The sequence below is a fragment of the Oncorhynchus nerka genome, linkage group LG7, assembly GCF_034236695.1.
Source record: "Oncorhynchus nerka isolate Pitt River linkage group LG7, Oner_Uvic_2.0, whole genome shotgun sequence".
Classification (NCBI taxonomy): domain Eukaryota; kingdom Metazoa; phylum Chordata; class Actinopteri; order Salmoniformes; family Salmonidae; genus Oncorhynchus; species Oncorhynchus nerka.
The window spans coordinates 53,565,794-53,593,258 of NC_088402.1; the positions used below are offsets into that span (position 1 = coordinate 53,565,794).

Sequence of the window (27,465 nt, forward strand, 5' to 3'; positions counted from 1 at the left end):
ATACTATATGCCCAGCACATATTGCGGACTCACTCAGTAACCATTCGGACAGTCTTCACTCACACAATAGATTTCAAAACACAATGATTCTTTGGACATGATTGTCTTTAATAACTTATTTCGGTAAGGGTTTATTTCTGCCAACTACAACACAATGATTCACATATTTTAATGAGTATATACAGAAATATGCATGTCACACGATGAATCACATAACGAGCATATAGGCCCACAGAAATGAATACATACAGTACACATTATGGTTCCCTAACAAAGTAATATTAAGTGGCTAATTTCCTTTCATTTAATCACATACTGATATGCTGTTATACTTACAAGTTGAACAATATTATCACATATGCTAAAGTCAGACAGCGACACACTATTGTACTATAGACTGTAGTACAATTTCTCAAACATGTTACATCCAAAAACGACCTCAAACGGGAATCAAAACAGTCATCGGGGGCAAGCCTGGTTCGAAATCATTCAGTCTTTCATGTATCCAAGTAGAGGAGGTTATGGGTCTTTGATCACTTAGCAATTTTGTGGTTAAAAAGACCAGACATAGGTGGCCCCACTACACACTGTTATCAATCAGAGATCCTGAGATGCTGTAGGTTCCAGTCATATTGTTGATATTAGTAGACATGTGGGTCAAAAGGTCTGTTAGATAGACCTGAAGTCAACACTGTACAGTCAAGACTATAGTCAGTGTACCAACTCTATACAGTGCAATACTTGTCAAAAGACCAACACAGTTCCAGCAACCGCTGGTTCTCTCTGTCCCGATTGGCTGATCAGGATTCTGACTGAGAAAACACAGCAGAGCACTGGAGAGTAACGTAAAGCTGATATTACTAACATGCCACATTTACGATAAAATGAAAGTCTTTCAAACCCATTTCTGGTGGCAGCTCAGTTGGGAGAAGTTTGAAAACACATTCGGATGGTGTTTCGTGGTACATTGAATAACTTCATTTTTGAAATTTTTATAGAGGTTGAGAAATGTTTGGCGTGATTTTGTTCCCTGTAACAGAACACAGAGAGAACCGCTTGTCAAAATGCATTTTTGAGAAGCAGGTAGAAGGGCCCCTATTTTAAAATAGACTATCTGATCAATAACCTCATGCTTTACTTCACGAAGAGGAATCTTTGTATAAACAAACGAGTTCACTGGACAACATAACAGCTCGCTTCACTGCCTACAATCTACTAATATAACAACATATTGGAATCAGTTTTGGAAATGACGCCAAAAGTTGTATCAGTAGAGCTAGAGGTAGGAAATACACAGATACTTCTATATGTACACACATGGCTGGGTGTTATGATCATGTGAAATCAGCTGTTGTTTATTATTAAGGCTGGGCTAGACTCTAAAGGCCATAGAGCACGGCTGAGTTACACATGCCTCAGTACTGTCTAGACAATGACATCATACAGCGAGTACAAAAGCATCATAAACTCTGCATGACATCTGTAGCGGTTTTATCCCAGTTCATAGAAAAATTGAGTAACGCTGTCATGAAACATGCACAGATTCAGGTTGGCTAATTGGCTAGCTGGGCAACATGCAGAGTGAGATCCTTTGTTCGTAAGCTGACAAGACGTCTTATAGGAGAGATGCCAGGGCATGGCTATGACGACGCTCTAGGTCAGCATTTACGATGCCACTGTCGAGTAAAGTGGGACAGTACATACACAGACACAGTGCTGGTCAATACCCATACAGGAGTATACACTACTATGCGTTCTAATCACAGGAGCGTATGAGTGGGTGGTCACCATTGGGAGCATGGGGCTGAGCTATACAGTAAGACTTGGGCTACAGGGGGGGGGCATCATTGGCCACGTACGGGTGCAGGGGAGGGACGCTAGACGGCTGCATGCAAATATACGGGAAAGGTACTGAACACAGTGTTCGGCCATCTGTGGAAAGAAAAGGAAATCGATCGTTAGGAGACAAGTTGCAAACAGGGGAGAGTAATTCATCCCTTTGGCATGTGTACTGATGACATCATTTGCGGCGAGTTAATGTGTGCATGCGTGTTAGTTACCATGTCATTAACTTGCAGCGGTCTCCTGCTGAATGATGTAGAGTCTGCCTGGGTCGTCCACCTTACTGCCACAGTGCACATCACTCCTACACACACACACACACACACACACACACACACACGATTCAATACTGTAGTGTGGGAGAAGCAGCAGTTGTAGTAGTACTAATAGAGTAACAAAAGCTAGAAGCAGCAATTAGTCTCATTGTAATGCTTGTACAATATATAGTTGAGGCGCCGATATGCTTACCTGTTGTCATTGACGTCTACGGTGTTTCCTGTTCATGAATATAACAGGGAAGAGTGAGCATTAGTGTGTATAAAAACTAAAAACACTTTCTTTCCTGACAATCAATAACCTAATTACAAGCTGTTAGCTAGTGTAACATATAATGTACAGTAAAACAAAAACAAAACCAGACCTGGTGGCGTGATGGTGGGTGATTGTTTGAACTGTAATGGCTCTGGGACTCACCGTTATCCCTGTCTATGTTGAGTGGGTAGGACTCCAGCATGTCTGCGGGATTGACTGCTCTGTAGCCCAGCGCCGTGGACACTCTGCTCAACACAGACAACAGGACACAGTCACACCGAAGTCTAATAACACACCAATACAAGTCAACTATTCCAAGCTAAAGGAACTTAACACGAGCGTGAGATGGGACTCACGTGTTGGTCGGGACGGAGCTGATCTGAGAGAGAGGTGCCGTGGTCTGTTCTGTGATGGAGCTCTGGAACAGGGCATTACTGTAGGTGTTGACCGGCTCACTGGCACGCGTGTAGAACGGGTTGGTGGGAGAGCACACCGGCAGCTGCTTCGGTCGCACTGGTTTGGCTGCAGGATGACAGTAATGCTGAGGTCAATCAGTCAATAACTATTCCAATCATTATTCATTTATTATTCCGTTGATCAATAACTGCCTATGTAGCTCTCCATCCAATAAATAGCGCAGAATCACAGTCAGAGCTATATTTGGAGTGGGTGCGCTACCGATCTGTGCAGCATGGGGGCGCCTCAGAGCGTTCTTGGCCCTCATGGCTTCTTTGATGCGGTCCACTTCCTTCTGGTAACGACGCCTGTCGATCATGGCGCCCTCCTTGGCGTCCCTCAGTGCCGTCTCCAGGGCCTTAACTCTCTCAGCAGTAGACCGAAGACGTTTCTCCAGCTTTGGAAGCTCACAACGCAGATCTGCATTGTCACGAACCAGCTACAGAGAAATACAAAGAGAGAGAGAGAGAGAGAGGGAAGGGAGGAGAGAGAGAGAAAAAAAAAAAGAGTGACACAAGGGAAGAGAGATTTATAGCAGGGAATACCGATTGATCAGGGGTGGATAAGGTAAGAGAGGGCGGGTTGAGACTGGGTGACACCAGTTTGAGAGAGATGAGGGGAGATTGTATGAACAACAGGGAAGGAGAGGAGACTGCACACTGACCTTGACATAAAACGGATGCGTTTCATGACTCATCAAAAGTGACATTTAGCCACACACGCCCGCTTTCTTTCAATATTATTGTCCCCCCTGAGTATCTTGTATCACGGAGGTATTTTGAATGGAAATGTTTCTTCTCTCATAACCCGTAGCATGAAATCATGTAAACATTCAAAGATAAATACACGGTGTAACCTTTCCTCTTTCGGTCCATGCCAGACTAAAACAGCTCAGAACCTGTCAGATAACACGTGATAACGTCTCTGTGAGTACGGCGTCACACAAACGGCTCACTCTTTTCCTCTTTCAAACATCTCTCTCTGTTTCAAACATCTCTGATGTACAACAACAACAACAAAGACTGCATGCCAAGAAAGAGTGTTAAGGAAGCATCGAGCCATGTGTGTCCCTTTTAGAAGCCTTATGCGTAGTGCAAAAAGCAGAGATACATTTTAGGTTAAAAAAATATATATACAGAAGAAAAGGGGACGCCAAGCCTGCTGGGAGATGGAAGCGAAGGAGAAGCGAGGGCCTGTACCTGCCGGGTGTGCTCTTAACACACAACAACAAGAACAACAACAGAAACCCAATACACACACACACATCCATGCTCACACACTAAAAAAGCACAAGAACAAGAGGTGAAAAAGAGACAGAGACAAGAGGAGCCAAGGGTAGAGGGCTGAGTGTGCGAGGGGGGGTGAGAAGAACGGGGGGGGGACGGTAGGTCGCGATGTAGGACCATGGTGGGAGCAGGAGAGAAGTTCCTGGTGTGACCAGTAAGCTTTTACTTCATCAAAACAAGTCAGATGACACAACTATCCTGTGAGGCTCTCACCTGTTTGTGAACCTTTGTAAGCTGGTCCAGGTTATTCTCAAGAAAGGAAATCTTCTGTTTCTGGGTGCAAGACCCCCCACTGTCATCAGGCTCCATTTCGGAACTCTGTGGACGAAAGAAAAGAATTGGAACAGAGAGAAATAACGAGAGAGATGAAAGGGGGGGTTTAGTGCCCTGCATAGTGATTAGTGCATCTTCTGTCTTTCGCCATCTCTCACTCACTTTTTTAACCCGCGACGTGAGGTCTTGAACGAACAGCTTGCGCAGGTTGTGGAGGGTCTGGAGCTCCCGGGCCTGAAAATAGAGATGGAGAAGAAGAGTAGTCAAAGGGAGGAAAAAGAGGGAGAAAGTGGAGAAAAGAGAGGTAGATGCAGAGAGAGAAGAAAAGAAGCAGATGGGGCGAGAAAAAGAAAGAGAGGAGGGTTCTGAGAGCGATACAGAGAGAGGGCCACTCACGACGGTGTCCTCCAGCCCTTTGAGGTCCTGCTTGGTCTGCTCATGGCGTTCATGCAGGAATCTGACAGGAAGAGAAAACCCATCGTCATCAGCAACATCCAAATCAGAATACATTTCTTAACTTTGTGACTACACGTTGTGTCAGTGCGTGTGTGTGTTTGTGTTCAGACTTACGACAGTTCCTCCAGCCGCTCGCTCTTGCTGCTGTCTACACTCTTCAAACGGTCAAAGTCGGCAAGCACCTGAGCCAACTCAATCTGCAGCTTCTGGTTATGACTGAGAGATGGAGAGAGAGAGGATCATGTTTAATAAGAGAAAGCGAGAGAGACAAAAAAAATGTTTGTTTTTTTTACAGTGAAGTGAATATTTAATTTTTATCTCATCAACGGCACATAAACTGAGAGGGTTACAGTAGTCTTGATGACACTGACTCAGTGAGGTCATCGATGATCCTCTGCTTCTCGTTGATCTCATCCCGCAGACGGGCCATCTGCCTTTGCTGGAGACCACGGTGAGAGTCCCCATGCTGCCGAGGAACCTTCTGAACCACCATAAGGAAAAGAACAATGTCAGATTCCTTTCATTTTTGCTCGTTAACAGGTGAAACAATTAGCATTATTGGAGTCAATGTTTACCTTGACGTTACCCTCCTCGGTCTCACCCTTCTCTCCATCCTTCTCCTCGAGCAGAGAGTTATCTGTGACACACAGAGAAAGATGTGTAAGGTCTGGTTTCCCCACCCGGGGCCTGTAGCCTGGCTGATGTGAGGGTGGATGGTGTGCGTTACCCGGATGCTGCAGTTTGGCCAGCTCCTCGCTGAGGGAGTCGTGGCTCTCCTCCAGCATCCTCTTCTTCTGCTCAACACTCTGCATGTACTCCGTCAGAGAGCGGATCTTCGTTTCATGCTGCGAACGGCCCCGCACAGAGTCACTTGGCGCACAAGCACTCTCCCATCGACACAGCTCATAAAATGTCTACACGTTTTGTCAACGACGTGACGGAAGAATGCATGCATTGTGTGCGGCGGTAAAGTGCGTCTATGTGTGGATCAGAGGAGGCTGGTGGGGAGGAGCTGTAGGAGGACGGGCTTCATTGTAAATGGCTGGAAAGCAATCAATGGAACGGAGGCATAACGTGTGGTTTCCACATGTTTGATGTGTTTGATACCGTTCCATTGATTCCATTCCAGCCATTACAATGAAACCCGTCCTCCTACAGCTCCTCCCACCAGCCTCTTCTGGTATACATGGTGTCAACATACCATATGTATTTATATACATATGCTGTGTAGAGTATAGTCATTCGAGCTGGTTGTGATGTCTGCGTTTGCGTACACTGAGGTGCCCAGTAGAGCTGGAGGCTGACCTGTGAGATGAGGAGCTGGCAGGAGGAGAGCTCGCGGCCCGTCTCCTCCATCTTGCGATGACACTCCAGCTGCAGGTTCTCCAGCTGGCGACAGCGCTTCACCATGGACTTGACCTCCGACTTGATCTTGCTGATGTAGAGACGGGCCACCGTGAACTCCTCCTCGATCGCCCCGCTGATCTCCACCGGCTGCAGCAGAGCGAGAGAGAGAGAGATTAGAGGATGGGGGAGAGAGGGATTGAAAGAAAGGCTCACAGGGTGGGTGAGAGATGGAGGGGGATGACGCGCATACTGTGTACAGAACCGCTCTCTCCCTCTGCCCATCTATCTAACGATTCTATCTCAGTGGCTCCAGAGGGGCAGTAGGAGATGGAAGTAACTCACCAGCTTGATCTCCCCGTTGCCCACGATGGTGCTGAACTCACTGAGGTCCCTCATCAGGCCGTTGAGGACGTCGGCGATGCGCTTCCTCTGCTGACCACTCACTTCCTGCATGTGGGATAGCTCTGCCTCCAACTCCATCAGATTGGCCTGCACAGCAGACAAGAGAGTTGGACAAGATGATTGAACGGGGGCAGAAAAAAACCCGATAGATAGGCTACAGATTTACTTGTGCAAAAATCGAATCAAAATGATGCCGCCACGTCGGCAGAGCTCTGGTAATTTCAAGTGGAGCAATGAATCCATAAAGCCCACAGACTTCATACAACACTTCATAGAAAAGCATTGTAGACTTTATGTCCATTCTATGCCTTGTATTTATATGCCCTGCTGAACCCACCATCTTCTGGGCCAACTGGTCGGCCAGCAGCTGGTTCTGCAGGCCTTTCTCCTCCACTTCCAGGCTCTTCTGGTCGTAGTTGATGGCCAACTCCTCAAGTGCCTGCAGCACCTCCTTCACCTCTGTCTTGGCACAGTTGCTCTCCACCTGCAGGCGGCCCAGCTCCGCCTGCACCTTGTCCCCATCCCCACGGGACGACGCCAGCAGCTAGGAGAGAGAGCGAGAGAATCACGTGAACACAGCCTCACAAACATGATCATACGTAGGAACACAGTACACATACTCGGACAACACACAATATTCGTAAAATACTCATATTTTACACAGTGCAACCAGACACAAGAAACACACAGATGGCCTGGATTTAGAATTGGCATTTGAGTCATCCCCTGCTGTTGCTATGACAATTGTTCACAATTGAAAGAGATCTGCTGCCTCACTGAAAGGGTAGGAAATGTATCAGATTATTAACTATATTTAGAGTAGATATATAGAGGATTCCAGGTTATTCGTTTGCTTGGTTATAATTCTACAACATCTTCTGTATAGGCCTACTGTACATCCCCATAAGATGTGACCAGATTTCTGAAATTAAAACCGGGGACATTTCCAGTTCGGCAGTCAATATATCATTCAAATATCCAATGTTATTATCTATGAAATTTTAAAAAGAGGGACAATTCCGGTTTCATGTATTTAGTCTAACAGGCACACTGTGATAGAAAAAAACAACTACATTACAGAAACACTACAGATAAGACAGAACTGTCCAATCTGAACAGCCATTCAGTGGTCCTGGTAGTCTGGGTAGAACTGATCTGAACAGCCATTCAGTGGTCCTGGTAGTCTGGGTAGAACTGATCTGAACAGCCATTCAGTGGTCCTGGTAGTCTGGGTAGAACTGATCTGAACAGCCATTCAGTGGTCCTGGTAGTCTGGGTAGAACTGATCTGAACAGCCATTCAGTGGTCCTGGTAGTCTGGGTAGAACTGATCTGAACAGCCATTCAGTGGTCCTGGTAGTCTGGGTAGAACTGATCTGAACAGCCATTCAGTGGTCCTGGTAGTCTGGGTAGAACTGATCTGAACAGCCATTCAGTGGTCCTGGTAGTCTGGGTAGAACTGATCTGAACAGCCATTCAGTGGTCCTGGTGGCCTGGGTAGAACTGATCTGAACAGCCATTCAGTGGTCCTGGTAGTCTGGGTAGAACTGATCTGAACAGCCATTCAGTGGTCCTGGTGGCCTGGGTAGAACTGATCTGAACAGCCATTCAGTGGTCCTGGTAGTCTGGGTAGAACTGATCTGAACAGCCATTCAGTGGTCCTGGTGGCCTGGGTAGAACTGATCTGAACAGCCATTCAGTGGTCCTGGTGGCCTGGGTAGAACTGATCTGAACAGCCATTCAGTGGTCCTGGTGGCCTGGGTAGAACTGATCTGAACAGCCATTCAGTGGTCCTGGTGGCCTGGGTAGAACTGATCTGAACAGCCATTCAGTGGTCCTGGTGGCCTGGGTAGAATAAGAGCAGAAGAGAACATGAGCAAAATTGAGAGAAGAAAAAAAAACAGACAATAGTATATGTGAGATACTTAACATAATAAAGAAATAAGATGATGATGAGATTGGTAACTACATAATATACTTATACCAACCTAATCTGTATATTTCTCAGAAGAATGTATCTCCTTCAGGATTGCTATGTCTTCGGCCAGCTTCTCCATGAACTCCTGGCAGAGGAGGGTTGAAGTTTGTCTTCACAATAAGCATGGCCTTGATGGTAGGAACAGTGAACCTATTTCTTGCTGCTGTCCATAGATCATTCATTTAGGAGAACACTCTCTGGACTGGTGCTTTACTTCCAGGTAAGCACATGACAACAGAGCCTAATTTTAGCCAGGTTAGTGTGTGAGATGTCGTTCTCTTTGAAGTGGGTAACCCTTTAGGAACTGTTGCAATCCAGTAACCTCGTCAAACAATGCATCCTCATTGATGGCCACAATGGGGCATTTTTCCTGCAGTGTGTCTGCTGCCTTCTGGATCTCTTCACGCTGAGGTTGCCTTTGTAAAAAGGAGACCATGTAAATATTTTAGATGATCTGTGTGCTTTCCCCATGCTTGCAAGTAGTTCACAGCCGTAGTGAAGAACGACTGGGATGTTTTGAGAAAGCTCTCTTTAGACGTGGCTCCATTGTCCTCCAGCTCTCTCAGAAGTCCTCTGACCAAAACTGGAATGAAGTTGTCATCACGTCTTGCAGTCAATTTTGCCTCAATGTTTCTCAGAATTGCAGCGGACTCCACAGCACAGTGGTCCTGGCCCTCAAGCATCTTGATTGTGTCACCGAATACGGTCAGGTTTCCATGGACAAAGACCAGCCAAAGTTCAGTCAGTGGATCTTCGAACATTGTTCATAGGACAACAGGGCATTTGTCTTCAGAAAGAAAAAAGGATTTCAATGGCACATACGTTTTCAGCACTCTTTCTAGAGCAGGGAACATGGACAGCCAGCGAACATTGCTGTGTCCTAAAAAAAAGCTCTTCAGTCTTTCTACTCCCAACGGTGAAAATGTCCAAATATCTTTGTGAGCAGGTACTCAACATCAAGAGGGATTATATCCAAAGCTGTTCTGGCCGTGTTATGAATGATGTGGGCAGGACAACCTAAGCTAATCACCTCCCACTGCAGAGCATTTTTAACTTTGGTATGGACATTGACCCTCCCCAGCTGGTATTTGTGTTGTCGGCAGAGAATGCCGCGACTTTGTTTTCCAGGTTACATTTTTTTAAATGACCTCCAAGACCTCAGCTGCAATTTCCTCTGCTGTTTCTCCTTTCAATTCAACAAAATCAAGCAGGTTTGTTTCCACAGATGTGTTGCCATCATATATCTTACAATATCTGACTACTATTGGCAGCAGCTTTACATGTCCATGATTGGACGCATCAATGGACAGGGAGACAAATTCAACCTGGTCTAGGTCCTGTGTTACCAAAGTAGTTGCCCATGGTGCTAACACGCTACTTACTACGGCTTCACATTTTGTCCTAGCACATGTCAACTTCGGCTCATAAAGCTTCCGTTGTGCTGTGCAGCCCAGAGATCTGTAACTATGATTGTGTCGCATAGTGTGGTATGCAAAGACATCCCTCCTGCACAGCTAAATCATATTCTTCTTGGGAAGGCTCTACCTTCTTGAAGAATGTGGTGACAGAGGGCATACCAACACGGGCAATCAGGGAGGCTTTATGCTTTTTGGTCTGTTGATGTTCTACCACTGCCGTTCGTCCCCCGCTGCCGATTGAAAAAGAGGACTTACAAAGGGTGCAGTGAACCATTCTATTGTCTGGACCTGAGCGTATAAATGGACATTGTCTCATGTCATTGTGTCACTCTTCTTACTCTTAACTTTTTCTTCTCCTCCAATCTTTCTCCTACTCTTTTCTTCACTCCTCTTCAATGCCTCAATGTTGTCACTCTTCCACACTCTCCTCGCTTCACTCTTTTTACTCCCTTCATCTTTCCTTCTCCTTCTCCAATCTGTAATAATAAATAGTACACTATTAGATAAAATACTTTGGTTAACAGATTCCCATTGCTTGTCTCACTTTTGTATTTTATCTCAAAAACATTGGTTGGAATAATAAATTGGCTGTTTCTGTAATCATATCTTTACCTTTCCTCCTCTTTCACTCTTCTTCCTATCCAGTCTTCATCCTCTCCACTCTAACAGTAAACATTATGCGAATGTTATCCACGACAATTTCAAAATATATTTTCACACTACTTATTATAATGCCAAACCATCAAAATTGTAATCTACAAATAAATATCATAATTAATTGTGCATTCATTTAATATAATCATATTTTCAAAATAGCCTGTCCACTGCATGTTTACAAGTGAACGTTTTTTAACCTAGCTAGCTAACCTAACTAGATAACTTAGTCGACATAGCTCATGTTAGCTAGCATAACCTATTTAAAACCTTATAAAGCAGATCATCTATCTATATAATAAATTGTGACATTATAACATCATTAGCTAGTATCTCAAATGATTGTAACTTACCTGGCTTGAAAAGACGTTTGTGGTGATGTTGTGGATTCACTTGACACTTGCTAAGCTTCTGGCTGAGTTTTCCACAGAAGTTTTCTCTAAAACTAGCGCGAGCAAGTATTTAGTAGGAGAAGAGTGAATGGAAATGATATAGTGAGCAGCCCCATCTGCTGGACAAAATAAGCACAAGGCGATTGAGACGTCAACCGGCAGACTCTGCTGTCCAGTCTTTCTTGCCACGTAAAATATTATTTCACTTTGCAGTCTGTTTTTAACGCAGAGTTAAAAACGGGGACATTGCCGGGGGACAGGCCACCAAAAACGGGGACTGCTCCCGGAAAACGGGGACGTCTGGTCACCCTACTCTACCAATAAAGACTCTACTTGCATATAACCCAAGTTTTAGCATGGACACTTCCATTGAGGGCTTCCACCATTTTAAAGAGGTCATCGGGGTGGGGATTCCTATGGGTTGGGAGAGATCAGCCAATGATCAGAGCATTGTCTTCATCTTGAAATTGGGTGCTATGGTCTGTAAATGGCTTTAAGCTTTATCACTGCCATCCAGTGGTCACAATAAATGAATGACACACAAGATCTGGTTCAGGGCTCTAGCGCTGCAGGTGGCAGGCAGTACATCACCAATATTGGCTGTACCCTTTTTTCAAACACTTTAAAATGGAGATGGGCCTCAATGGGTTTTGACTAGATGTCATACAGCTACGGTCAGAAGTGAGTTTTTCGTAGCTGGTTAGGAGAACTTATGCAGCAGGTTAGGAGAATTAGGTTAAGGTTAGGAAAAAGGTTAGAGTTAGGGTTAGCCGCGATTCACCCTTGGTGAAGCCTGGTGAGATCAATGGCTCAAAGGAGTGGAAAACGGCAGTGTAAATCAGTGACTTTTTCGCAAACACTTCAAACCAATCAAACGCCTGGCTTGGGCGGAGCTCCAAAGGCGCTCAGCAGAGTCGTACCGTAGGAGCGACAGTGCGTGACGATGGCCAGGAAATCGCAGATGAAAAACCCTATCATTTTTGTGGCGAACCCTACGACTCTAACAGGTAAACAAACACAACCTTTTGACAGGTTAATCGTCTTTATTGCAACAGGACAGCACACTGGCGGTCGGAAAACCGTGACGAACATAACACTCCTTCTACGGGCATGTGTGGGGAGGGTAAATCTAACATCCAATAAAAATGCAACCGTTGGAAGCCGGTGGACCATTGTAGCCGTTTCGACCTAACATAGAATTCTCCAGACCTCAAGGAGGTGTGACAACAAGGTTTTCGAGGTATGGCTACACACTCTGGCAAAATCCCCACATTTTCGCTGAACGTGCAACTTTTGACGTCACTTTGACATAAGCTGTATGCCATCTACCCATGACTGCCTAAATGGCGCTGCCCGTGCTATAATGGCAGATACACAAAGGTGAGACCTCCTATATGCCTCTACCACTACCCCCCCTAGTGCCCATAAACACAAAGAGCACTATATACTACGATAGCATTATACCAGCACGTATAGATTCAGGATCATCAAGATTTGTATCCCAATAAAAAGCGGACATATTTGTTAATAAGACTGTTGCATGAACGAGAGATGCCTGGACAGAGATACATACAGAGAGGGGAACCGAGAGTGTGTCTGGAGTGTGTCCTCACCTCATCCTGATCCAGCATCTGCTCCTTCAGTTTCTCAACCAACTGGCACTGCAGGTTGATCTCATCATCCTGTGGAGAAACACACACTTTGGTCACTTGGTCTGCTAGTGGAAATATGGACGTTAGGAACCCCTTCCTAATATTAAGCTGTACCCCCTTTCGCCCGCAGAACAGCCTCAATTTGTTTCGGGCATGTACTCTACAAGGTGTCGAAAGCGTTCCACAGGGATGCTGGCCCATGTTGATTCCAATGCACAGTCGTGTCAAGTTGGCTGGATGTCCTTTGGGTGGTGGACCATTCTTGATACAAACGGGAAACTGTTGAGCGTGAAAAACACAGCCGAGTTGAAGCTCTTTACACACCCGGTGCGCCTGGCACCTTCTACCATACCCTGTTCAAAGGCACTTAAATATTTTGTCTTGCCCATTCCCCCTCTGAATGGCACACATACACAACCCATGTCTCAATCGTCACAAGCCTGAAAAATCCTTCTTTAACCTGTTTCCTCCCCTTCATCTACACTGATGGAAGTAGATTTAACAAGTGACATCAATAAGGGATCCTAGCTTTCACCTGAATTCACCTGGTCAGTCTATGTCACGGAAAGTACATTTTGTAACACTCAGGGTATGTAATACCCTTCAATGTGTGTGTGTGTGTGTGTGTGTATGGCGTGGTGTATGGTGTGTTTCAACAGGCCCTGACCTTGTCGTCCAGCTGCTTGTAGAGCTTGCGGATCTCCTCCTCGTACTTCTGACGCTCCTCCTCGGAGATGCGCACCACGATGGAGGAGGTGTCGTTGTCCAGGATCATCACGGGGCTCCGCTCCTCCACCGAATCCAGACGCACCACGTCCGCAGTGGTCCTCTCCGTCTCAGGAACGTTCTCCCCTGGAGGAGCAGAGAGGAGCAGAAGCGTCAGCAGTCCACGTCAGCTCTTTAAGAGATCTGGCTTCCGATTCATCGGTCTAGCTTTTTCCAGGAAATGAAATGTCCGTGTGCCTTGCTCCCGACCTCATGCAGAGTTCAAGGGAACATCAAGAATATGCATGACAAGCATGTCCTTTTTAAAGTATGTTAAGAGCATAAATTCAATCAACATTTAGGGGGGAGAAGAAAAAAAACTATCGTTAACAATAAAACAAAGAAATAGACTGGAAATCCTCAACCATGATAAATGCTCTCCAGCTCGGTGTTTTACAGTATGTCTCACCGTTCCTCCAGCGGTTGAGCTCAGCCTCCAGCCTCTGAACCGTTTCCTTCATGGTTTTGTTCTTCTCCTTCTCCTTCTCGTACTTCCTCTTCCACTGATCAGCCGTCAGCTCCAGATTGACGGAGGCCGTGTTCCTGATGGTCTTAGCGCTGGAGGGCAGGGGGAACGTTAATGACATTAATGACATGTTGAAGCGGTGGCTTCGACGGCTTCTATTCATCGCACCAGTAATATCTGCATATTCAACAGCTTATACTCATCATACCAGTAATATCTGCATATTCAACAGCTTATACTCATCATACCAGTAATATCTGCATATTCAACAGCTTATACTCATCATACCAGTAATATCGGCATATTCAACAGCTTATACTCATCATACCAGTAATATCTGCATATTCAACAGCTTATACTCATCATACCAGTAATATCGGCATATTCATATTGGAACAAGTGAATGTGAATACGGGTTAAGGAAATATTGCATGCAAAATCATTTGACTTCGGACATATTGGTACATTGGCCCTTTCTGTGGAGAATTGACAGCTGACACTGCTGACATGGTACATTGTCAATGCAGGGAGAAGACAAGATGGGGCAAAGTGTTTGTTACCGTTGTCCAAACATCAGGGTGGACTTGGTCTCAGCGTCGTTGAAGCTGGACGGAGAGCAGCAGATGAACATGGTGGTCCTACAGTTACCCCCCAGAGAGTCCTGCAGGATACGGGTCATCTTGCTGTCACGGTACGGCACGTGGGTTTTCTAGCAAACAAAACAGAGGAAGAAGGGATGAAAGTGAGTAAGTGCACTCTTTCGAAAAAAAAAAAAAAAAGGTTCCTAAAGGGTTCTTTGGCTGTCCCCATAGGAGAACCCTTTTTGGTTCCAGGTCTCCCAGGTCACCCTCTGTGGAAAGGGTTCTACATGGAACCCTAAAGGGTTCTATATGGAACCAAAAGGAATCTACCTGGAACCAAAAAGGGTTCTGCAAAGGGTTCTCCTATGGGGAGGGCAAAATAACCCTTTTAGGTTCCAGATAGCACCTTTTTTTCAGTTGACGGCAGAGTAAGGCCAGGAGAAGGTAGGCATTGATAGGTAAGTGTGGTGAGTTGGCATTGACCAGGCTTCAGATGGGTTATGGCATGGATGGCAGGGAGATGATTGTACAGTGAGTTGGTACTGGTGGATGTGTGCAGGAGCTGGATCGACATTAGGGTGACAGGTGTGTAAGGTAGACGGCTTCACTGTCCTGGACTCACCGTCCCTTCAGCCAGTGCAGAGATTACGTTGCCCAGGGCTGACAGAGACTTGTTGATGTTTTTCGCCTCATCAAGAACGGCACCGGCAGCGCCCGTTTTGCTGACCTGAGAGAGAGAGAGAGACTTAATTACTGACTGTGACTCAATGACCTTTGGAAAGGTCAAAAACCCCAGTGTTACTTTGCTTATAATGTCAGCTCTGTCACAATGGCATATGCAGAGTAGACTGACCCATAGTCTCTCTCACCTCAGCCCAGCTAGATAAACCAGACAGACAAGGATGTGAAGTCTTACCTTCTCACTACCAGCCAAGTCCACCAGGTAGAGTTTCCCACACAGCTTCTGCTCCGTCTCCACGTGCTCCTGCTTGATGTTGATCAGGAAGATGCTGTGACTGCGAGAGCTGTGCTCATTCATGTCTACGAGGAGGGAGAACAACACGGAGGCGAATGAGCATCTTCATGTCAATATGCACAACATCTAATCTAGTGTTTACAGAGATGGTTTTACATGTGGATTGTTTAATGAATGCTTTTCTGGTGAATTTCACTGATATAAGATTGAAATGATCAGTATGTTTTTTATTATTTTTTATTTAACCTTTATTTAACTAGGCAAGTCAGTTAAGAACTAATTCTTATTTTCAACGACAGCCTAGGAACAGGTTAACTGCCTGTTCAGGGGCAGAATGACAGATTTGTACCTTGTCAGCTCGGGGATTCGAACTTGCAACTTTTCGGTTACTAGTCCAACCACTAGGCTACCCTGCCGCCCCTACCAAACCCTTTTCAGGACAAAACTCATATCTGAATCCTTCTCCTGATGCGACCTACAATCCCCCAGAATAAGGGCTCGTGTTACTTCTCTGTTCCTATCTTATTGCACCCACTATTTTACAGTGAGAGTATTACACCAGCCAGCAGACACCCAGGTGGACCATTGCAATTGTGAACGTCCTTCAAATAGAGATGCTGCTTGTAAGCAGGATACGTGTGAGAAGAAGTCCCGTTATATAAGCCGTATAACGAGCCACATGACCCAACTGTCGTGAGACACTTGACGAACCATGTAACTCTCCTGCTAGCAGAAAGACAGGGCGCTGGACAACAACAAAAAAGGAGACGGGTGGGGATGAAACGGAACGGACGGACAGAGAACGCTCTGAAGGCTTACTGGTGACGGCAACATGGCGGTTGTTCTTCCCCTCGTCAATGACATCCATGACCTCGTCGGGGCTGGACACAAAGCGCTCGGTGCAGCCCTGCATCACAGGGAAGGGGGGGACGACAGCGGAGTGCGGTGATAAAAAGGGTTAATAATGAATATGCATACTCCTCTTCCCCTGGAAAACGTTAGGCACCGTTGGGAACGGACGTAGGTGTAGCTAGTGACAAGTGGGCATCGTCAGAACCCACCTTCACATATGGGATCTTGTTCTTATCCTCATGAACAGCCAGGTTAGTCTTGGTCACTAAAAGATACCGGGAACAACCGTTAGGATGGGCCATTTTTTGGGGGGGGAGAAGATTTGCCTTTGTAATGGCATTAGATGTGGACTTGGTAAATAAAGAACTGTGCACAAACCATCCAGCAGATCCCGAATTTTGTCCATATAGACTTCAAAATATGAAACCTAAGCACAGGAAAGGGGAAAGAGAAGAAGAACCTTAATCAAGGCATCCATACCGTGGCTCCGTGTAAGAGCACCAAGTCATTGCGGTATACAAACGGATGATTACTCTTACACTCTTAGGGAAAAAGGGTACTATCTAGGACCTAAAATGGTTCTTCGGCTGAACCCTTTTAAAGAATCCTTTTTGGTTCCCGGTTGGAACCTTTTTGGTTCCAGGTAGAACCATTTGGCGTCCCATGTAGAGCCCACTGTGGAAAGGGTTCTACATGGAATCCAAAAAGGGTTCTACCTAGGGTTGTGGTGGTCATGACATTTTGTCAGCCAGTTATTGTATAGCAAATGGTAACTGGCCGTTAATGAACATAAACAGGTTGAGCATCTCCAGGCCTCCACACCTAGAGGCCTTGAGAAAATGTACATTTAAAAATTGTCTAATAAATCAATTGAACTTACAACACCAAAATAAATCCATTGTTTATTTTCGGCAGGTCTAAAGAAACATTAGGATATGAAGAGAATGTATTTCAGAAGAACAGAATATGAGTCGGCCTACTGTATGTTATCCGGTTATGCTCTGTGCCATAGGCTGTAGGCTTGTTCATTTAGCAGACAAGATATGCTTATAAGTCCTGTGTCATTATTTTACATTGTATGATTTTATAGTAAGAAGAATATAATTGAACTTAGCTGAATAAAATATACATTTTATATTTCCCATTACGTAGCGAGTGTGCATAAGAAGTGGCTATGTTGAGCGTAAAAATGATCATTTCAAACAGGTCCTATACGTTTAGAATTTTTGGGGCAACTTTAGTTGTGAATGATGCAAACCGTAGAAGGTTTTAGAAATCAGAACATACATGTATATGGGCTGCATGATGCGACTGTAGGCCATTGATGATTTGAGAAAGTCGCAAAAAAAGCTTGCGCTCTGTTCCTTGCCTCAGGCTGCACAAGCTGTTCTCTCATCAAGTGATACTATTTTCACCCATCTGACTATTCTCAATTTAATCTTGTCTTCACTAATATGTCAAATTTGTTTCGATTTTCAATGGCCCAATATCAAATGGGCTGGGGGAAAAAGACGTCATCTGTATGCACTCTAATAGCAAATGGAGCCCGCATTTGTGCAGGTTCGTTTTTGACTCATGCCGGGTAAGCTACTCTGGTTATTTCACTTCAGCATGGCAGGTGATATTCCGCCCAAACTCTGTATGCCATGGGCTCTCCAACCCTGTTCCTGCAGCTACCCAGTGATTAATTTGGGAAACTAAGTGAAATCTGTCCTGGAAAATCAATAGTAAAATGTTTTCACAACTAAACATATTTCATTAATCTGTTGACATCTCCTCTCTCTGCATGCTTGAGAAAGTAATGAAGGAGAGAGGGGAGGAGATGGAAACGCACGGTGGTGAGATATTCTGACGATAACGGTAGCCTAATGTGACACCCTATTACTACGCTATTCAAATACAAATTCACTATAATTGTAGGATTCGTCTGTAAGCCGCACTGCACAATCAATGAACCAACAGCATCGCCTAGGCCTGTAGCCTACGTTCTCTCCTAGACGGGATAGAAAGTTTGGAGTGTGGCATCGTGTAACCAGTCCATCTAGTATGCATAATAATACAGTCCACACTCAAAGGCGATTACCAGAATTTGTTACATTTTGGAATATAGGCTAGATCAAAGACATCCGTTTTGACTTAAATCTTAAATCAGTTTTTGTGTATGTTTTTCTGCCATTCATAATATGTGGTAGGCTATGTACAGTATAACAGCACAATCCTTCTTTTTTTCCCGAGGTTGGGCTCGTATGCATAAGCTCTAATGTTGTGTATGGGTGTTTTTGAATTAATCAAAGTGCGGTCCATTTCGTTGTTAGGCTTTGAAACAGCACCCACAACGACCATGTGTTCCACTTCTTTCTTCAAATTGATTCATCACAGTGGAGTGAGTTTTAAAAGCACATACTTGCTTTGATGACAAGTGTTTAAGGAAATGTTTTATTGCATTTGCATTGATGTCAGAGTGGTTAGAGGGACAATAGAACCCTGAGTACCAGGCCTTTAGCGACCTGATGGTTGTTAGCGAGTTTGGGTACTACCAATGTCCAGAGTGCATAAAAGGAGATTACTGTGACCATGGTCACATGGAATCTTACTGGTATGATAGTAATATGGTCACTGCAACAGCCGTAGTTCTAACTGCAATAATGGTGCTCCTATGGGGTTCTCCTAAGGGGACAGCCGAAGAACCCTTTTGGAACCCTTTTTTCTAAGATTGTAAGGGATTCACAAAAAACGAATCATCCTATATATGGATGAGATGGAGATGAATCCAAACCTTGATGTGGAACTCCAGGTTCTCGTCCATGCCAAAGATATGGTTGAAGATGTCCTCTGCAATCCTGGGGATGATGCCCATCTGATTGGGGTCATGCAGTTTTCCCTATAAAAACATACTGTACAGTCAGTCTCTGGAGTTTGAGAGGTTAATACCTGTTAAATGTATATTGTATGAATATTAAAATCCTCATATAATTACTAGCAGTATTTTTTCCAATACCATGTAGTAGATGGGGTGCAAATGCCCCCAAAGCAACATCCGGGGTATTACATTTAGATTGAAACCAAACGGGAGCCAAATTTATGCTGATTTATAGAGTTATTTCATAATGGGAGATCATCACTTTTTCAGAAGTATTTGAAAATACTCTATTATGCATATCATTGACTCCCACTGTACCTCCATGGTGTGAGTCTTGCCGGAGGCGGTCTGTCCATATGCGAAAATAGTGCCATTGTATCCACCCAGAACATCTATATAAACAGAGGGAAACCAAGATAATTTGAGGAAATGGCAGAAATTAAAACAAATGCCTTCAGGCCTTCAAGTTTGAAAATAAGAAAGACACCAATAACCTTTAATATGAACACAGTTATGGGAAGTAGGCTACTAACGTGTGACGTCGCCAACTGATTTAATCAATTGATGAGTCAGAACCTCACATTGACTTCTCTTTTGTCTCTCTAATACACCTCCACGGACTGTGTGTGGATGTTCATTCTGTCCATTGTTGGCAGTATTTTTTCCTTACCCTTGACAATCTGTTTAGCACAGGTATTGTAGACCTGCTCCTGAGTGGTGTTGGTGGGGAAAACCCGGTCGAACACGTACGACCGCCCCTGGGAGACACAAAGAGATTAGGTCAGTTTTGTAAACCAAATACTGTAGCTATTATTTGGAATGCACAGACCAAGATGAACCATGGTATAGACATACTGAAGTGGAAAATAACGAGGGACATTTTCTTGTCTCCAATTGTCTTTCCAACTAGCATTGTTATTTCATTTATATATCCCAAACAAACAAACCATGGAAATGCAATCAAGTTTGATCTTGGTTCCTTGTTTATGGATAGTAATAGATGATTTATGTATGTCGATCACTGAATAAATTAACGGGACAGGCCTGGCAGTGTGGTGCCATGACAACAACCTCTCCCTCAAAGTCAGCAAGACAAAGGAGCAGATCGTGGACAACAGGAAACGGAGGGCCGAGCACGCCCCCCATCCACACCGACGGCAGCCTGTAGTGGAGGAGGTCAAGAGAGCTTCAAGTTCCCTCGATGTCCACATCACTAAGGATCTATCATGGTCCACACACACCAACACAATCGTGAAGAGGGCACGACAACGCCTCTGCCCCCTCAGAAGGCTGAAAAGACTTGGCATGGGCCCTCAGATCCTCAAAATGTTATAAAGCTGCACCATTGAGAGCATCTTCACAGGCTGCATCACTGCTTGATATGGCAACTGCTTGGCAACCAGTACATCATTGAGGCCGAGCTCCCTGCCACTCAGGACCTCTATACCAGGCGGTGTCAGAGGAAGGTCCTAAAAGTTGTGAAAGACTCCAGCCAACCAAGACTGTTCTCTCTGCTACCACACGGCAAGCGGCAGCAGACCCAACAGGACCCTGAACAAGCCATAAGTTTGCTAAATAGCTAGCTACATAGTTAACCAAATAGCTACCCAAACAATCTGCATTGACCCTTTTTGCAAAAACTACATATTTAACCAAACAGCTACCCGGACTATATACATTGACCCTTTTTGCACAAACTACATATTTAACCAAACAGCTACCCGGACTATATGCATTGACCCTTTTTGCACAAACTACATATTTAACCAAACAGCTACCCGGACTATATGCATTGACCCTTTTTGCACAAACTACATATTTAACCAAACAGCTACCCGGACTATATACATTGACCCTTTTTGCACAAACTACATATTTAACCAAACAGCTACCCGGACTATATGCATTGACCCTTTTTGCACAAACTACATATTTAACCAAACAGCTACCCGGACTATATGCATTGACCCTTTTTGCACAAACTACATATTTAACCAAACAGCTACCCGGACTATATACATTGACCCTTTTTGCACAAACTACATATTTAACCAAACAGCTACCCAAACAATCTGCATTGACCCTTTTTGCACTAATGTATCACATATGCTGCTGCTACTCTTTACTATCTGTCACTTCATTCCTAGTTATATGTACAGTGCCTTCAGAAAGTATTCAGACCCCTTGATTTTCCCCCACATTTTGTTACTGTCACGAATATTACCGAAGGTGGCTCCCCTTCTTGTTCGAGTGGCGCTCGGCGGTCGTCGTCGCCGGTCTACTAGCTGCCACCGATCCTTTGTTCCGTGTTCGTTTGGTTTTGTCTAATTGTTTGCACCTGTTCATTGTTTGGTTGTTAGGGTGCTGTTATTTAAGTTTGTTTAGCCCGCTTCTGTTTGTGTGGGCTTGTTCTTCTGTATTTTGTGAGAGGTGTTAGTGTTTTGTTGGGTTTTCTCGCTGTCCTGTTATTTACCCTAAGGGTACTATTTGTTTTAATAGTTACGCCTGTGTTGGGTAATACTATTTTGTTCTTTTTATTTTGGACATTAAAGCGTGTTTTTCCTTTGCTCTCTGCGCCTGACTCCACACCCATTCACTCATTGAGCGTTACAGTTACGTTAGAGCCTTATTCTAAACTGGATTAAAAAAAACATTTAAAAAATCCCCAAAAATCTACACACAATGCCCAACAATGACAATGCGAAAATAGTATTTATTTTTTTGCAAATGTATCAAAAATTAAATACAGAAATACCTTATTTACAGAAGTATTCAGACTATTTGCTATGAGATTCGAAATTGAGCTCAGGTGCATCCTGTTACCATTGATTCATTGAGTCCACCTGTGGTAAATTCAATTGATTGGACATGATTTGGAAAGGCACACACCTGTCTATATAAGGTCCCACAGTTAACAGTGCATGTCAAAGCAAAAACCAAGCCATGAGGTCGAAGAAATTGTCCGCAGAGCTCCGAGAGAATTGTGTTGAGTCACAGATCTGGGGAAGAGTACCAAAAAATGTCTGCAGCATTGAAGGTCTCCAAGAACCCAATGGACTCCATCATTCTTAAATGTAAGAAGTTTGGCCGCAATCGAGGGAGAAGGGCCTTGCTCATGGAGATGACCAAGAACCCGATGGTCACTCTGACAGAGCTCCAGAATTCCTCTGTGGAGATGAGAGAACCTTCCAGAAGGACAACCATCTCTGCAGCACTCCACCAATCAGGCCTTTGCGGTAGAGTGGTGAGGTGGAAGCCACTCCTCAGTAAAAGGCACATGACAGCCCTCTTGGAGTTTGCCGAAAGGCACCTAAAACATCTCAGACCATGAGAAACAAGATTCTCTGGTCTGATAAAACCAAGTGTCATGTATGGAGGAAACCTGGTACCAACCATACGGTGAATCATGGTGGTGGCAGCATCATGCGGCAGGGACTGGGAGACTACCGTAATTGCTGGACTATTAAGCGCACCTGAATATAAACCGCACCCACTGAATTATTTAAAAATATGTATTTTGTGCATAAATAAGCTGCACATGTCTATAAGCCGCAGGTGCCTACCGGTACATTGAAACAAATGAACTTGGTCACTATCTTCCTCCTCCTGTGCACTGAAACCACTGAAGTCATCTCCTTCGGTGTCGGAGTTGAATAGCCTCAGAATTGCTTCATCCGATGTTGGATCGTTTTCATTGTCGCTCTCGTCACTTTCATCCGGAGGCAAATACCCCTTCAACACGCAGCAGTCCAGCCTTTCGAATCCCGTTGATGATAGTGGATTTTTTGACAATGCTCCACGCTGTCAGGACCCACTGGCAGACTTGACCATAAGTTGCTCTTCGCATGCGGCCCGTTTTAGTGAAGGATTTCTCCCCACTTGTCATCCAAGCCTCCCACTGAACAAGGAGCGCCACCTTAAATGCACGATTTACAGTGATGTCGAGTGGCTGCAAATACTTGGGGCCATCTGCTTTTCTTCCCTCTGAAAGCTTTTGTTGTCTTTTTGCACTGAGTCAGTTCCTCACGCTGCTGTTTCCAACGTCTTATCATCGACTCATTAAGGCCAAGCTCCCGTGCAGCAGCTCTATTTCCTTTTCCAACAGCCAGATCGATCGCCTTCAACTTGAAAGCTGCATCATATGCATTTCTCCGTGTCTTTGCCATGATGAGGGTGACAAAATTACTACCGTAATCAGAATGATAGGAAGTTTGAGCGCGCTCGATTTACGTCACATTATGTGACGGTGCTCAGTTTTTTGGCGGCATGAATCTTGTGAAAGCGGGAAAAATCCATAAATTAGCCGCGTCATTGTATAAACCACGAGGTTCAACGCGTGGGAATAAAGTAGCGGCTTATAGTCCGGAAATTACGGTAGTCAGGATCGAGGGAAAGATGAACGGAGCAAACTACAGAGAGATCCTTGATGAAAACCTGCTCCAGAGCACTCAGGACCTCAGACTGGGGCGAAGGTTCACCTTCAAACCGGACAATGACCCTAAGCACACAGCCAAGACAACGCAGGAGTTGCTTCGGGACAAGTCTCTGAATGTCCTTGAGTGGCCCAGCCAGAGGCCGGACTTGAACCCGATCAAACATCTCTAGAGAGACCTGAAAATAGCTGTGCAGCAACGCTTCCCATCCAACCTGACAGAGCTTGAGAGGATCTGCAGAGAAGAATGGGAGAAACTCCCCAAATACAGGTGTGCCAAGCTTGTAGCATCATACCCAAGAAGACTCGAGGCTGTAATCATTGTCCATGGTGCTTCAACAAAGTACTGAGTAAAGGGTCTGAATACTTATGGAAATGTGATATTTCCGTTTTAAAAAATGTGCAAACATTTCTAAAAAACAGTTTTTGCTTTGTTATTATGGGGAATTGTGTGTAGATCTATGAGAGAAAAAAACGATGTAATCCGTTTTAGAATAAGCATGTAATGTATCAAAATGTGGAAAAAGTCAAGGGGTCTGAATACTTTCCGAGTGCACTCTACATACCGTGCCTTCAGAAAGTACTCATACCCCTTGACTTATTCCACATTTTGTTGTGTTACAACTTGAATTAAAAATGGATTAAATTGATTTGTTTTCTCATCAATCTACATCCAATATCCTATAATTACAAAGTTAAAACATATTTTTAGAAATGTTCGCATATTTATTGAAAAATAAATACAGACATATCTCTGAGCCAATACTTTGTAGATGCACCTTTGGCAGTCTTTCTGGGTAAGTCTCTAGGAGTTTTCCACACCTGGATCGTACAATATTTGCCCATTACTATTTTTTAAATTATTCAAACTCTGTCCAATTGGTTGTTGATCATTGCTAGACAACCATTTTCAAGTCTTGCCTAGATTTTCAAATAGATTTAAGTCAAAACTGTAACCCGGACACTCGGGAAGATTCACTGTCTTCTTCGTAAGCAACTCCAGTTTATATGTGGCCTTGTGTTTTAGGTTATTGTACTGCCGAAAGTAATTCATCTCCCAGTGTCTGGTGGAATCAGATTGAACCAGGTTTTCCTCTAGGATTTAGCCTGAGTCTAGATGCATTCTGATTATTTTTTTATCCTGAAAAATGTCCCAGTCCTTAACAATTACAAGCATACCTATAACATAATGCAGCCACCAATATGCTTGAAAATACGGAGGGTTGTACTTAGTAATGTGTTGTATTGGATTTGCCCCAAACATGACACTTTGTAATCAGGACAAAAAGAGAATTGCTTGCTCCATTTTTTGCAGTATTACTTTAGTGCCTTGTTGCAAACAGGATGCATGTTTTGGAATATTTTTATTCTGTACAAGCTTCCTTTTCACTCTGTCAATTAAGTTAGTATTGTGGCGTAACTACAATGTTGATCCATCCTCCGTTTTCTCCTATCAAAGCCAATTAACTCTAACTGTTTTAGTCACCATTGGCCTCATGTTGAAATCCCTGAGCGGTTTCCTTCCTCTACGGCAACTGAGTTAGGAAGGAAGGACACATGAATATTTGTATTGGCTGGGTGTATTAATAACTTCACCATGCTCAACGGGATTTTCAATGTCTGTTTTTTTTTTAATTGTACCCATCTACCAATAGGTGCCCTTCTTTGTGAGGCATTGGAAAACCTCCCTGGTCTTTGTGGTTGAATCTGTGTTTGAAATTCACTGTTCGACTGAGGGACCTTACACATAATTGTATGTGTGGGCTACAGAGATGAGGTATTCAAAAATCAGGTTAAACCCTATTATTGCACACAGAGCGAGACAATGCAACTTAATATGAGACTTGCTAAGCTAATCTTTACTCCTGAATGTATTTAGGCTTGCCAAAGGGGTTACGTTTTTATTCATTAGAAAAACCTAATTCCACTTTGGCATTATGGGATATTGTGTGTAGGTCATTGAGAAGAAAAAAAATCGACATTTAATCCATTATAAATTCCGGCTGTAAACACACCAAAATGTGGGAAAAGTTAAGGGGTGTGGATACTTCCTGAAGGCGCGGTATCTACGTCAATAACCTCGTACCCCTGCACATCGACTCGGTACTGGTACCCCTTGTAACATAGCCATCTATTATTACGTTCTACTTTTCTGAAGCAGATGACACGTGGCCAAGAGCTTGACATGGCTGGTCTTGAAATGGGGAAATCATTCAGGCTGCATTGTTACAGTTAAAGGTATACCGTACACGTGTCCATCGTTCAACAGGCCTTCATTGAATATCACCCCCCTTTTTAGAAAAACCTAACACAAGTAGCCTGAAGCTGACCCATTCACATCCCTAGCAATGCAGACGCATCGTCACGAACATAACATCGCTGTCCAGAGTGAGGCAGTCAGTCTGGCACAGAGGTAGAGTGAGTGGGTTCTCAACAGGAGAATAATTATTGATCCTCTCCTCCATAAGCAGTTAGAGAACAGATTCTTGGGCCGCTGTAAAGAATTATGACTGAGGAGAAGGTCAGCCAAAAGGTGTGTCTCTTAACGTCCTCAGTTAAACTCTAAATAAATCCACTCTCTCAATCCACTCGGTCCTGGCCCTGAGGAACCCAACAGTACTAGTAGGCCTGTCTGAGGAGGGAATGATTAAGCTATGTGGCGTACAATATGTATGTGGCATTTATTACATAGGCCTAATGCAATCCCTGCCTATACATTTAAAGTACCATTGCCATTACATATACGAACCAAATCATTACAATGAGAATAACAACAGCATATTGTTGCTAAAATAACATTCGAGCAATATTAGCTATTGGCAGGCTATGTAGACCATCCATATAGGCGGCGGCCTGTAGTAAATATCTTGAGCCCATTTCCATTGAAAGGGGTTCATTTCTGTTATTAACAACCTAAGCAAGTACAAGGTTAATGTAAATTGGTAGGTTATTGGATATGAGGCCTGATATGTAGCCGCAGTAAATAAAACATGTAGGACTATACACTGGGTGGAAATCAGAGCCGACTGCACTGAATGCTCAACTGATGCCTACGCAGTTTACAGAAATTATTACAGTCAGGTAGCCTAATTTTAATCACAAATGATTGCTATTGGCAGTCCAAACGAAAACAGAAAAAGTGAATCATGTATTAATGAGCATATCAGAAACAAAGTGCCTTACCCCAACGCTGACACTGTCATCTCCCAGAAATGTAGGAATAAATTGATCCCCACGCAGAATCTCCGATTGATTCAGAGGGCGAAAGCGACACAACACCTTGATATTACATTCGGAGGTTGCATCCGCCATTGCGCAAATTCAATTGACGGGGTTGGAATAAAATAGTCGAGAATCACAATTTGCAGGCCCAGTCGACTGTAAAATAAGTAATGACAGACCCGCTTGGATGCTACAAGATACGTCCTTAATTCTTATGTCTTCAAGGCTGAAACAATATTGCAGCCCAGAGGTAAAGCTTGACAGTTAACTACGGAGGAATTACAATTTAAGAGACAAAAAAAAAAGATGCTTCGAGCATGTCGCAGCAACAAAAAAATGCCTATGCATATAAACTCTAGTTAAAATCGCAGTGGGTTACATCATTGTAAGAATATACTATAACGTCGAATTCATCCTCTGGCCAAATCTTTAAAGATGGACGTAGTTCTCGGATGTTTTTCTTAGATGTTGTCGTTGTTAGATGATGGCACCACTCGGTCGGGCCTGTTGAAGGTGAGGCAGACTGAGGTATCGCCGGTTTTGCGCTGGGACTCACTGTGTAGAGCGTAGGGCGTGGTCTGTCGCTTCCCTGATGGTACCCGCCTCAGCATCCACGTTATCCAGA

General features: G+C 44.2%; 1 protein-coding gene across 2 annotated transcripts; it reads right to left on the reverse strand.

Annotated features, from left to right (window-relative positions):
- Positions 1–87: 87 nt before the first annotated feature.
- On the reverse strand, positions 88–27,414 carry kif5aa (kinesin family member 5A, a). Of its 2 annotated transcripts, none has more exons than XM_029664026.2 (29): positions 26,802–27,414; positions 19,857–19,944; positions 19,505–19,578; positions 19,103–19,207; positions 16,705–16,753; positions 16,536–16,591; positions 16,294–16,381; positions 15,415–15,539; positions 15,121–15,225; positions 14,478–14,626; positions 13,861–14,009; positions 13,354–13,538; positions 12,648–12,716; positions 6,931–7,137; positions 6,534–6,680; positions 6,150–6,338; positions 5,572–5,689; positions 5,420–5,481; positions 5,195–5,325; positions 4,959–5,060; positions 4,785–4,845; positions 4,551–4,622; positions 4,329–4,433; positions 3,052–3,268; positions 2,730–2,895; positions 2,536–2,618; positions 2,311–2,338; positions 2,061–2,146; positions 88–1,932 (listed from the first exon to the last, which is right to left on the reverse strand). In XM_029664026.2, the coding sequence occupies exons 1-28, from the start codon at positions 26,928–26,930 to the stop codon at positions 2,068–2,070; spliced, it is 3,138 nt and encodes a 1,045-aa protein (XP_029519886.1). In that variant the 5' UTR covers positions 26,931–27,414; the 3' UTR covers positions 88–1,932; positions 2,061–2,067. The 2 variants fall into 2 exon arrangements, with proteins under 2 accessions (XP_029519886.1, XP_029519887.1); XM_029664027.2 differs by having other exon boundaries at positions 5,216–5,325; positions 26,802–27,413.
- Positions 27,415–27,465: the final 51 nt, after the last annotated feature.